Source organism: Suricata suricatta, chromosome 9 (genome assembly GCF_006229205.1).
Source record: "Suricata suricatta isolate VVHF042 chromosome 9, meerkat_22Aug2017_6uvM2_HiC, whole genome shotgun sequence".
NCBI classification, from domain to species: domain Eukaryota; kingdom Metazoa; phylum Chordata; class Mammalia; order Carnivora; family Herpestidae; genus Suricata; species Suricata suricatta.
Genome location: NC_043708.1, coordinates 122,278,095 through 122,291,436, shown reverse-complemented (window position 1 = coordinate 122,291,436; position 13,342 = coordinate 122,278,095). Strand labels below are relative to the sequence as shown.

Here is a 13,342-nt window from a genome sequence, read left to right as displayed (position 1 = left end):
AAAACTTAGTGTGTGACTTTGGTCGAGGCCTCAGTTTCCCCTATTTATGAAAGGGTTCCTTTCTTTAACTAAAAGAGTTCGGTGTGCATAAAGTGTCATCTGTGAACTGAAGAAACGCTGCCTGTCAGAGCAGATGGCTGGGGCAGGTTGCCAGGGGCTGGGGGCTCCGTCCTGGCCACGACGGCTGCGCACAGTGGTCCTCCCTCTGCATTTTGGCTGCGCCCCAGCCTCAGATGCCAAGGGAGACGTGCTCAAGTTGGCCAGCACCCACGGCAACTTCAGAAAGAAGAAAATCAAAGCACAGGGATGATCAAATTCTTTCAAGGAATGCCACCCTCCTTCCGATTTCCTCCGAAAGCACTTCTCATGTTTGCAAAGAGAATGACGAGACGGGTGTATCAGCGCGTCATCCTCCCCAATGTGGTGTGTGGGCTGGCAGCTCCTCACACATCCCCCCATTTTACAGGAACCAGTTCGGTTTCAGTGCCGGGTCTTGTTCTCAAGGAGCAAGAGGCCCGCTAACCACGGCCTGATGCGTTGGAGTCCTGACACTATACTGATGCTGTGATTTTAAGGTATTCGACAAGAGGAGCAAACGGTAAATTTTCATTCATTGTAGACATGCGGTGACCCTCCTACTTAGGGAAAATAAGGTACGGATCTGTCCAGAATTTATATCTTTAGGATGTATAATCACTTTTGTCTCACCAGCCCACCAGGCAAATCCATGGAGGCCATAAAAAGGTTAATAAACAATTATAACTTTCCATGCTGTGTGGTTTGTTCCCTCAAATGCTGTATTCGTTTGCATATTGAAAACTACTCATTAAGGGCCTATCAGGCATAAGGAGCTTAAGAAGACAATGTTCCAATCTCTGTTATAAGATTTAGAAGACATTTTAAGAGGCCTAAGAACTTCTGCAATTCCATTTTTTTAAATATCCAAGAATTAGTCGCCTTAGTGACAACTGAGGTGTACGCTAGAGGCTACCTGCATATTAAGTAGAATTGAAAACTGACTTGCTAGCTGTTCCTCTAAGAATGTCCACTCCCGCCTTCATCGGTCTCCTCCCCCTTTGCAATGCAACTGTGCCTTCAAATAGCATTCTTTAAAAGGCACTTTACGGCTTTGGAGGAATAAGCTGATTTCACGGCCAGTTTTGCCACTGCCATGGGAAACAGAGAGCGCACGCAAGCCAGCTGAAGTCATAAGAGCTCCAGGGATTAGGGCCGCGGGGGCCTCCACTGCTGCTGTCAAACTGCAATTGGAAACAGCTTTTCCAAAGCACAGCATGAGAAATCGGGAATTCCTGTCCGCGGCTCCCCAACCCATGGGGTTTTTCATCAGGCCTGGTACAACCCAATAGAGATCAGATATAGGAAAAGTTATGCTGAAACCAAACAAGAGTATCTTCTGGTCTCCAAGTTTTGTTCTGTCTGGACCCCTTCCAGGCCTGTAATTATTGTCACTCACCAGCGATTAAGGGAACCGTTTCGGCCCAGGGACCGGCACGCTCTAGGAAGGCTTGACTCAGTGGTGGGATGGGCTCAGCTCAGTGGCCCTGCCTTCTTCCTTCCAGCTCCTGGATGTGCAAACTAACTGCTCAACTTCTTAACCTTATCTCAGTCCCTTTAACTTTATCAGTCACTCGGAGGTAAAATAGCTTTGGCAGAGGTCAGGAGAAAACTATTTAGAATATTAATAAACTACAGTCTTTGGATGAAAGGCTTTTTTTCTTGTCCACTCTCCAGAAAACCGGTCAAGTCAGGAATTTAGTAAAACAAACAAAAACTACTTTCAGAATCTGGTTTGAGATGAATCCAGATGCAGTCCAATTTCCTATACCTCTGTCTAGATCTAGAAGCTAAGAGATGGTTGAACACCCAGAGGTCGATTATCATAATGTCTGTTTCATTTGTCAACTCTTCAATAATCTTTGAGGCACATTTACTAAAATAGGAAAACAAATGAATTGAACAGTTGATCAAAACATGAGCTTATCAGGTAAATTGCCAGGATCCCTGCGACATACAAATCATTCACTCTGATGATACAGTGTCCTGTTATACATGGATGGTGACACCTGAAAATGGCCCCACTGTTAACTTCCACCTGGAAAGATCATTAATTAAAACTCCCTTAGAAGTATTATCTCCAGGGGCTCTTGGATGGCTCAATTTTAAGTGTCTGACTCTTGATTTTGGTTCAGGTCATGATCTTGCGGTTCGTGAGACTGAGCCCCACATCTGGCTCTGCACAGACAGCACGGAGCTTGCTTGAGATTTTCTCTTTGCCCCTCCCCTGCTCGTGCACTCTCTCACTCTCAAAATAAATAAATAAACATTAAAGAAAAAAGAAGTACGATTTCCAGACAATGAAGGCACTATGATTTTATTTCATTTTATTTTACTTGCCTTAAAAGCTTAAGTCAGATTCTGTCTATTTGATAAAACTTTCATTGGTCTTCCCCTTGAGTCAACTAGTGTCTGTATTCCACAATATAGGTAGGCACTAGTAGGTAAATATTTCCCCACCCAAGATGCCGAAAGCATGTTTTACTCATTTTTGAAGGCTTCCCCATCTTTGTTCTAGAATTAAATCCCAGAACTGAATTCAAAACAAACAAACACAAACTTCCGTTGTCTAAAATGTATTATTAATTTGTGATTATTTAGGGAAGAAGGTGTTTTCAGAGATAAAACATGGGCAAATGAGGGACAATATTTCAGACAGTTGGAGAAAGCTCAGAGGGAGAGCATTATGTGCAAATTGGGTACTCAGTGAAGGTAGCCATATGGCTCTGAAATATTACTCAACTTTCCCAATAAAGCTTACCCCAAACTAGAGCAAAATTAGGCTCATTAGGACATTCTTTAAAAAGCAACAATCAAGGGGTGCCTGGGTGGCTCAGTCCCTGGTGGAGAGTCTAACTCTTGATTTCTGCTCAGGTCATAGTCCCAGGGTTGTGGGTGCATTGGGCTCTGCAGCGAGTGTGGAGCCTGCTTGGGATTCTTTCTCCCACGCTCTCCCTCTCCCCTCTACCCTGTTCATGCTCATGTTCTCTCAAGTAAATAAAAATAAAGTAAAATTAAGAAGTAACTATCAGGGGCGCCTAGGTGGCTCTGTCGGTTAAGCGTCCAACTTTGGCTCAGGTCATGATCTCACAGTTCGTGGGTTCGAGCCCCACATCAGGCTCTGTGCTGACAGCTAGCTCAGAGCCTGGAGCCTATCTTCAGATTCTGTGTCTCCCTCTCTCTCTGACCCTCCTCTGTCTCTCTCTCTCTCAAAAATAAATAAAAACATTAAAAAGAATTTAAAAGTAAAAGAAGTAACAATCAATATTTGGATGAAAGTTTTATAAAAAATTACTTGCCCTATAATAAAAGCAACTCTGTAAAAGCACCTTAGAGACCTACTTAATGAAAAATATAGTTTCCTTTTAGATACATTTTGATCATTAATGATCAAATGAAGGAAATACAAAGAATTCTGGCTAACCATAAGTTAACTAGAAAGTTCCACCACCTGGGCCTCACCTTCAATCTGGCAATGAAATCTACTCATTAAGAACAGTAAGACTCAGATGGCCCTTACCTTCATGAATATACACCGCTTGAGCATCTTCAGGATGAAGTAACACCAGTAGAGGTGAAGGGCTTGCAGGACCATGAGCTGGAGGTTGAGGAAGATGTATGAAAAGAAAGGCTCAAGGTAGTTCAGAGGAAGGATCAGCGTGCAATACAAAATCCTTAAAAAAAAAAAACCAGAGGAGAGTATTTCATTACAAAGCACTTCTAAATTTTCATTGAGAAAACAAATACTTTTCCTCCCAAGGCATACAACATTTAATTCCTTTCTAACCATGTCCAGGAAATTCTAAAGAGAAAACAACATGATAATATTACCTTTTATATCATTGGCGAGCCTCACATACAAAAATCCAGTCTGTCTCTTGGGAGAAAAGTTAAAGCAAGTGGAATTTTTATTGTCACACTGCCTCCACACCAAAGTTTCTGCACCTGGGTTTCCTCTTTGCAAACAGGAGAGCATACAGAGCACTAGTGGGCTTCCCGGGGTTTGTAGAAAAATAAGATAATGCAAGTTTCCATGGGGTTATAATTGTCTTATGACACAACCTCATTTATTTGACAGCAAAGGTAAATTGGGAATTTTGTGAAAGTAAATTTTCCAATAAAAGAGGCTTTTAAAGAGGTAATGATTATATTACTTCCACTTCCTGAAGTGAACTGTGTACTTTGTTGATCCAGACTCCTGGACATCACTGGAACTTCCCTTGATGACCCAGAATGCACAGTGCCTTCAGATTCTACTAGAGTGTGAAGGGCTACCTGCTCCCTTCCCAGACTTCATACACCACCATCATCTTAGAGTTCCTGGATAGGCTGGCTTGTAAGTATATTATTCTAATTATAAAAATAATATAGGGACACCTGGGTGGCTCATTTGGTTAAGCATCTGACTTCAGCTCAGGTCATGATCTCATGGTTTGTAAGTTCAAGCCCTGCATCAGGCTCTGTGCTGACAGCTTCAGATCCTCTGTCCCCCTCTCTCTCTGCTCCTCTCCTACTCATTCTCTCTCTCTCTCTCTCTCTCTCTCAAAACAAATAAATAAATTAAAAAGTATCTATTCACAGGGTATCTTGTTGGCTCAGTCGGTATCTGACTCTTGATTTCAGCTCAGGTCATGATCTCGTGGTTCATGAGTTCGAGCCTTGCACTGGACTCTGGGATGACAGCTCAGAGCCTGGAGCCTGCTTCGGATTCCATGTCTCCCTCTCTCTCTGTCCCTCCCCTGCTTGTCCTCTGTCTCTCTCTCTCTCTCTCAAAAATAAACAAAAATCAAATTAAGAAAAGTAATTAAATGAACTCTAAACTCTATATAACAAAGATAATAGCCATTTATCTATTTTAGGTATGCCAATCCTTTTAGACACTTAGGAATTATGGAAAATGATAAAGAGGTTAAGTAAAAATCACCTAAAGTCTCACAACTCATAGGTAACCCAGTACATTTTGGTAAATGTAACTGAAGTCACTGCTCCTAAAAATACATTCTTTAAGTCTTTAAGATCCTTTCCCTTTTTTCCTATTCCTCATCATCACATGATTTTATATAACGGAAACACACTATGTATGTGATTTTCTACCCTGCTTTTATGACTCAATAGTATGATACAGGGAGATTTCCATGTCAGTGACTATATCTATATATCAGGGATCAGCAAGCATTTTTGTAAAAGGATGGATAATAAATACTTTACGCCTCTGGTTTCTGTTGCAACTACTCAACTCTGCCACAGTAGTGTGAAAGCAGCCACAGAGATACGTCAACTAGTGGGTGTGGCTGTGTGCCAATAAAACTTTATTAACAAAAACAGCCAGTGGGCTGGCTTTGGCCTGTAAGCCAGAGTTTGCCAAACCCTACTATATGCCATCCTATATGACAGCTGCCCCCAAATCCATTTATGGATATTGTAATTTATTTATCTAATCCCTTATTGATAGCTATTTGTTTCCAAAGTTTCATTACATTACAGAGAATACTGTAAGAATTACTTGTAAAGACATTTCAATAGGACCATTTGATTATTTTCTTAGAATGTCGAAAAAATCAGAAAGTATACTCATTTTACATTTTAGAATACATTTACAATATATTACAGAGCTGCTTTTCCAGTTTACAGCCTTGCATTCAATGTATGAGAGACCCTGCTTCCTCAGACCTTGAACAACATTGTACTCTGTGAGCCTCTGGCTAAAAGAACATCACAGCGTTTATGGTTACATTTGTATTTCCTGGGAAGTAAATATATGTGTATATATTTATATTTTATTTGGTTATTTTGGTTTATACATTTCCGAACTGCTTCTTCATGCTATCTGTCCATGTTCTATTGGGGTGTTTACTTTTTCTATTGACGCACAAGTGCCCTTTACATATCAAGCACAACATAATTTAAAAAATCATATTAAATACATCACATAGTCTCATTCTTTCAGCCTTGTTTATGTTTTTCTGGAGGATGCGAATCAATTTCTAAAATATTTTTGTAACTGAATGTATCAATTTTTCCCTTTATAGGTAGCCTCCATGTTATATTTTAAAAGGTCTTTCTTACTTTTACGATTATAAACTATATTTTCCTATATGTTCTTAACATATTGGCTCTACCACTTAAAATGCTGGTTCTATGTAACCTTGATCCACTTCTCTGTGCATTTCCTCAGTTGTAAAATGGAAGCAATGATTATCTACCTTATTCATTCAGTAAATATTTATTGAGCACCTACCAAAGTGCTACCTGGCACTTTTTATAGGAGCCAGCAATGCAGCAATGAATAAAACAGACCCCAATCTCCGAAGTGATACGGCTCACATTCCGGGGGCCTGCGTTCACAGGGATTTCAGCAAAGAATATACAGAAAGCCTCTTTGTCCTTCTGATTTGCTGAATCTTCAGGCAATTGTGTGCCTTTTTCTGTACTCTCTCAGCCTAGAATGTCCTCACCTGTTCCTTTTATCTTAAATGTTTTAAAATGTTTTATTTATTTTTTTAGAGAGAGAGGGTGAGTGAGGGAGGGTCCGAGAGAGAGGGAGACAGAATCTGAAGCAGATTCCAGACTCTAAGCTGTCAGCACAGAGCTGGAGGCCAGGCTCGAACCGTGAGATCATGACCTGAGCCAAACTCAGATGCGTAACTGACTGAACCATCCTCACACCCTGCCCTTCCCATTTTCAACTGAAACTCTTTTCACTCATCAAAGCACAGGCGCCTCGATGACAAAAGCCTCCATGCTATTCTGATTGTCTCTGAATGTAGAGCATTCCCCTAGGCTCCCCCACTACCTACTTCTTTAGAGCATTTGGCCTCATTCAGCCTGCCTTGTACTAATGGTCGCTCGTATGTCTTCATCTCTGTGCCCTCCCTTCACCGGTTCCAGAGTCTTGCTCCTTACTAGGTCCCCTATCAGGGATTTGTCAATGTCAAAAGTAGTAAAGGAAACTACTGAAAAGCATCTACTTTACATATTCTACCAGGGAATGTGAATAATCTAACTACTCATTGTGATCCACGCAAAGGAAAGGAAAAAGGTTCTATGATTTCCCTATTTCTCTATGCTTAAAGGGAAGACTCAGAAAAGAGGGCTATGGTTGGAAGGAACCAGGGCCCTCGGGTGGGAAGCATCATGGAAAAGTCAAGGGCTAAAACAAGGCCAGTGTAGGTTAAGGGAGAGGACTGGCAGAGGGGCCATGTGAGATGCAGGCAGAGAGGTACATGGAGACATCTCATGTTGGCCTGGCATGTCATGGCGTCAGGAAGCTTTGCTGGATTTAGAAACGGAGGGGTCCACTAGGACTAAACTCATCAGAGCAGGATTCCAGGGCTGAGGCCACTGTTTTCTTGCCTCTTAACCGGCACACACGTCACTGAGCTTCCTGGTCCTGGAACAGGGGAGAAGTCATCCCCTAGCCCTGTGCCTGGGAGGCTCCAGGGGGACACACAGCCAGCTTTGCAAACTGTGGAGTCCTAGAAATGGCAGAGACTACGGTTAACATGCAAACGCCTTTGGAGAGAGCTGCAGAGAGGAGCGAAAAGGTGTGGGCTCTGGAGCCTGCTAGATTAGGATCAGGTCTTCACTGCGGTCTTCAGTGGGCATGGCTGCAGACTGTCAGGAGGGGTAGAGGAGTTGACAAATGGGAGGAGCTTAGCACACAGGAAGCATTTGGAAAATGGTAGCTGTGACACGTAACTGTTATTACCGCTGTGGTGAGGACACGTCTTCCAGCCACCTTTCCTACTGCAGGCGGCTTACGCCCCGGGGAGAGGGCAGCTGACCCGGCTGGAGCTTCTGCGTAGGGAGAGGAGGGCGAAGCCCCTCAGGAGAGGGAGAGGAGCTCCCTGTGCTGCCAGAACATTCTGCGTGGGTGAACAGAGGGGACAGGAGTGGGGAGGGGTTCCAAAGCAGGTGACCATTGTGGCCCCGGGGACAGCAGGTTTGGGGGCTGTAGTTTCATTTTCAGGACCGCTTTCTGTTGGTCTCAGTGTCCTCACGAAAGGATGGTCCAGTCCCTCAATCCCAATTTCTCCTCCTCCTTTGCTTAGAGAAGAATGGGAAGAAGGGAAAAATAAACACCTCTGTCCGCCTCAGTTTTGCCCTGAACAGATGTGTGTCACGAGTGCAGGCACACGACTGAGCACACAAACACCCGTTTACCTTGCAGACTACATGGAATTTCTCTTTTCACAGGGGATGCCCTGAGGCCGCCGTGCTCCTGGATGCGTGGGGCGTCTCTGTTCCACCCATCTGCCTTTAATCTGTCCAAATGGATGCATGAATACCGTGCGCCTGAATTGTGACCCTCGGCTTTTCGCTGCTTTGGTTCTGTTTCCCATCTTCACCCTACGGCAACCCGTACAGCTTTGGTGGCTTGAGAAAATCACATTACTGCTGTAAATAGTAGTTGGTTTTGCTGGGCTAGATAAGGCAGCCACCACAAGTTGTATTTTCCTCATCCACACTGAAAGGTCTTCTCTTGCTAATTGTGGGGATGAGCACGAAGCCTTTAAAGGATAACAAAGGCAGGTTCTACCGGTGAGTAATTGTCTGCCTTTTATTTCAGGGATGTCTTGTATTTCAAAGCGACTATGTAGTTGGAGAAAACTTAATAAATACTTAGGGAAGGCAAATTATGCCTGCTTTTAGCTGTCCGGTTTAGTCATTTAATTTGAAACATTATCTGTTCTCAGTTTCAAATGTCCTGTTTCTCGTCTTGGTTCTTTCTAACTAGCTGTGTGAGCCTGGAAATATCTTAACTCCTCACCTGGAAAATAGATCGGGGGTCTAAACGCTTCAATAACGAGACACAGGAAGGGTGAGGAACTGTCCCAGGAAAGACAACTGAAGGCAAAATGCGATCCTGGGCCAGATCCAGGAGGAGGGAACAAAGCAATAAAGGCATTATTGGATCAATGGACAAAATTGAAATACGGATGGTAGATTGCTACATTTCCTGAAATTGACAGCTATTCCCATGATTCTGTAAGAGGGTCTCTTTGTTCTTAGGAAATATGCACTGAAGAACTGAAGACTAAAGGGACATAATGCTTGCAACTTTCAAATGATCTAGAAAAAAATACATAGATGCGCATGTGCTCATGTGTGTACGTGTGTGTGCGCACGTGTTTGTGCACAGAAAGTGAAGGGGAAAGGGGAGAAAGGTGGGATGAGAAAGCAGACAGGACACAATACTAACTAGTCAATCTGAGTAAAGGGAATATAGTGAAGTTCTTTGTAATATACTTGAAATTATCCTATAAACTTGGAATTATATTCAGATACATAAATGACCAAATTCTATATAAGGTTCCTTTTCTGAAAATACTATGATTTGAAGAAGGATGACTGCTGTACCTGTCTTTTATAAACCTACGAACAACAGGAGTGCGAGCATGTGGCGTGCGCCAGAAGGAGCTCCCGTGAGGACACACTGGCAAACGAGACGCTGAACAAACAGGCGGTGAACTTCGCTGTCTCCCTCATAAGGTGTGTAACCGGAAAGTCTAGTTCCGAGATTCTCATCTGCAGTAGTGGCTCAAGGGAGTGGCCCCAGCTTCAGCGGAACCTCTAGCTCATAGCACAAGTGCCTCCTTTCTTCCGGTCCCGTGCAAAGGGCACTGCACCATCCCACGAGGGCATGGCACCATGGCACAATTGGACCCATGCTCTGCTCTTGACTTGTGTTCTCATTCATGTTTCCCTCTGAGGAGTGTCTGCTAAGAGCACTGCTGTATGCTTGCAGCTTTGTCTTGTTTCTCTGAAAACTGTCCTCTTTCGGGGTGCGGGGGGGGGGTGCTCAGGCGGTTAAGCGTCGGACTTCAGCTCAGGTCATGATCTCACAGTTCGTGGGTTCGGGCTCCACCTCCGGCTCTGTGCTGACAGCTCAGATCCTGGCACCTGCTTCAGATTCTGTGTCTCCCTCTCGCTCTGCCCCTCCCCTGCTCATTCTCTGTCCCTCTGTGTCTCTCAAAAATAAATAAATGGTAAAAAAAAAACAACAACTGTCCTCTTTCTGATAACCTAAGTATTTATATGGTCACATCACCCACAGAATTCCCTTCCACATGAGGCTTCCCAGGGTACCATTTTTCTATGCTAGTGAGAGCCAGATTCACCAAAAGCTGAAGGGTGAAGTCCAGCAAGCCAATGGTGGGGAATATAGTTACCACAGCGTGTGGAACCTTGGAGGTCAAGAAGTTACTTATGTGAATGTTTTTCACAGTTGGAAAAAATTTTTTGAACATAGATAGATCACATAATATAATAGACTTCACATATATAGATGAGGTGGGTGACACAAAGATCTCTTCTACTGCCATCATGACCTCCCCCTGTGCAGTAAAAGCTAAGTCTCCCTCATCCGTGTATTCCTCACGACACCTAGCAGTGATGAGTCCCAGAAATAGAGAGGTGCGGTGGGCCCGCACCACCACCTGTAAATTTCGGTTGCGACAGAGCGCTCCTTTCCTTCGGCTGGACCAGCCTGGACTAAATTGTTATCTGTTCTTGTTGTTCACAGAGGAAATTGTCAAGACCCAGGGGAGTTGTTTACCTGAACTTAGGAAGGTCTTTCTAGCCTAATGATTCCCTGGAAGTGTCTGTATACTGTTCAAATAAATAGACACATCCAATAATTCAAAAGTTTAGAAGTCATTATTTCAAAACAACAGTTGGGAATAAAGTGTAAAAAACATAAGCCTAAGCTTTAATGCCTTTGAATAAAAATGCAAACAAATGAGGTAAGTAGGCAGTTAGATTAAAGTAATTTGACCAAGGCCAATTGGAATTCCTGCCTAACATTGAGAGGAACAGTATTTTAAAACACAATGTAATTACAGCTTGCTGACACTAATTGAGTGAGAACTGGCTAAAGAAGATTCCTAAAAACAGGAGGAGAGAAGGCACAGTTGTACTAATACAAAGAGAAAGTCAACAGACAACAGCAAATGTGCTTGAAGCTGGGGAAAATGAAGGGGAAGTAAAAGAAAGGGAAAGACGTGTGTAATGTACAAGCTCTAGTTCTTTCAAAGTTTCTGGATAAATTTCAGAGGGGTCAGCTTTCTCCCCACTCAGCCCTTTGTCTTACCATGAAAGGTGCAATGAAAGCAGTTGGGAGGAGCAGAGCAACTGGATGGCCAGCTGCCTCCCATGGAGCCTCAGAAATGTCTGGATCTTGAAAGAGGTCTATCGTCTGCACATGTCTGGTCCATAGTAAATTCCCCCCAGAAAACTGAACTAATAAAATATCCTTGAAAAATGAACCTACAGTTACACATTTTGGACAGATGGTTGGAGTCAGGCTAACAACAAGGAACTGACTTTTCCTCTTTGGCAACACAAGATGATTGTGTAACACGTTCAAGCTGATGGGAACACTATTTAAGCTCGTGTAATGCACTACAACTGATTCGTTCAAAACCCATCGAGAACTAATCTTCAAAACTTCCAATAGCTTCGTGAAGTTTTCCTCAACCTTCCAATGAGGACCGGTCAACGTCAGTGCAGAAAAATTTTTACCAGTAAAACGATTTTTACAGTCAAGTCTGTTAATACTGGTTTATTTGCAATCCAACTCCCTGAAGACAGCAAACCGTGGTATTGGCTGCCCTCTGCAGTGGGCTGGTGAAGTCAGCGAAGTATCAAGATCAAGAAAATGCCAAATGCATGCAACTAATTCTCCTTGAAATGCAGAAATGCTGGCAAGAGAATGACTTCTTAAATCTAGGATTTTTGAAGACAAGGGTGTGTGGGAAAGTAACGCACCACCTCCATAGTCCCTCAACCTCAACCCGATGTTTGGCTGTTTTCTGGGCAAGAGTAAGCTTGCTTGTTGAGTTAAGACATCATGGGAACGTCTGAGGTTAATGTCCTTCATTGCTAAATCAAAAGCCAACCACAGCAGCAATGCTTAGAAGCTTCTAGAGAGTTCCCTGGACTGAGAGCTTCCACAGTGTATTGCTTTTAAAATATGTCCACAAATTCTTTGAGACTGCTCCTGTCGATAAATAGAGTCACATTTTTCTTCCCTCAAGTCTGAGCTGGCCTTAGTCACCTGGATCCCAGGAAGAACAAGAGGTCAGATGTGCCATGTTGTGACTGTCACGGGCGGGTTATCAAAGGAGACACAGCATCTGCCTCACTCTCTTATGAGCTGCTCACCCTTGAAATCCAGCTGCCATGCTATAAGGAGGTCTGGCCAATGGAAGGTACGCCAGCGGCCAGGTCCAGCTGAGGTCCCATTTACAGTCAGCATCAACCAGTTAATCGTATGTGTGTTACTTCAACCACATGGAGTGAGGAAGTCTTCAAGAAAACTCCAAGTATGGCCATATCTGACTGTAACCACATGAAGAGACTCTACACAAAAACCACCTAGCTGAGGTGGGTCAACTCCCAAAACCACAAGTCATCATAATAATCAATAAATGCTGTTGTTTTAAGAGAGAGTTCTGCAAACTGAAGCCTGGTGGTGAAATCTGCCTGTAATCTGTTTTTCTACAGCCTGTGAGCTCATCTGGGTTTGGTACATTTTTAAAGGGGTGTAAAAGAAACAACACAAAGCAAAGAATAATATGTGACAGAGACCATATGTAGCCCTGAAAGCCTAAAATAGTTATTCTATGGCCCTTTACAAAAAAAACTTGTTCAACGCTGTCTTAGCCCCAATGTGTTCAGATGGTTTATTATGTAGCAACAGATAACTGGAATGCATGGTGTCTTTGGAACATAATAAGAGGAACCGATGGACAAAAGTCACACTGAAAAGCCATAAGTCAACAGTTACCTGAAAATCAATACTTATCCTATCAATAATTGCTCTCATACAATATGATAATTTCACAAACATACTTGCTGACTAAAGCAAAAGTGAGGATAATGTGATTCTTCAACCAAGGAGAGTATTTTATTTTTAAAATATTTTTTAATTTTTTTAATGTTTACTTATTTTTGAGAGAGACAGAGAAAGAGACCGAGCATGAGCAGGGGAAAAGCAGAGAGAGGGAGACACAGAATCTGAAGCAGGCTCCAGGCTCTGAGCTGTCAGCGCTGAGCCTAATGTGGGGCTCAAACCCATGAACCGTGAGATCATGACCTCAGCTGAACTTAGTCACTTAACCAACTGAACCACCCCGGTGTCCCAAGGAGAGTATTTTAAAGATGTATCTCACATTTGATTCTAGATGAAACTTCAAATTCTTGGAGACTTATTAATAACTTTGTCCAACACAGCTGGCATTTGCTGAGTCCTTACTATGTTTCA

At 43.0% G+C, this 13,342-nt stretch overlaps 1 protein-coding gene across 1 annotated transcript in view; it reads right to left on the bottom strand.

The window, feature by feature from the left end:
- CERS3 (ceramide synthase 3) overlaps positions 1-13,342 on the bottom strand; it is a 116,592-nt gene that overhangs the window by 25,694 nt on the left and 77,556 nt on the right. Inside the window, exon 9 of the mRNA XM_029952286.1 lies at positions 3,596-3,749. Coding sequence (XP_029808146.1) covers positions 3,596-3,749 — 154 coding nt within the window. The remainder of the gene's footprint in view (positions 1-3,595; positions 3,750-13,342) is intronic.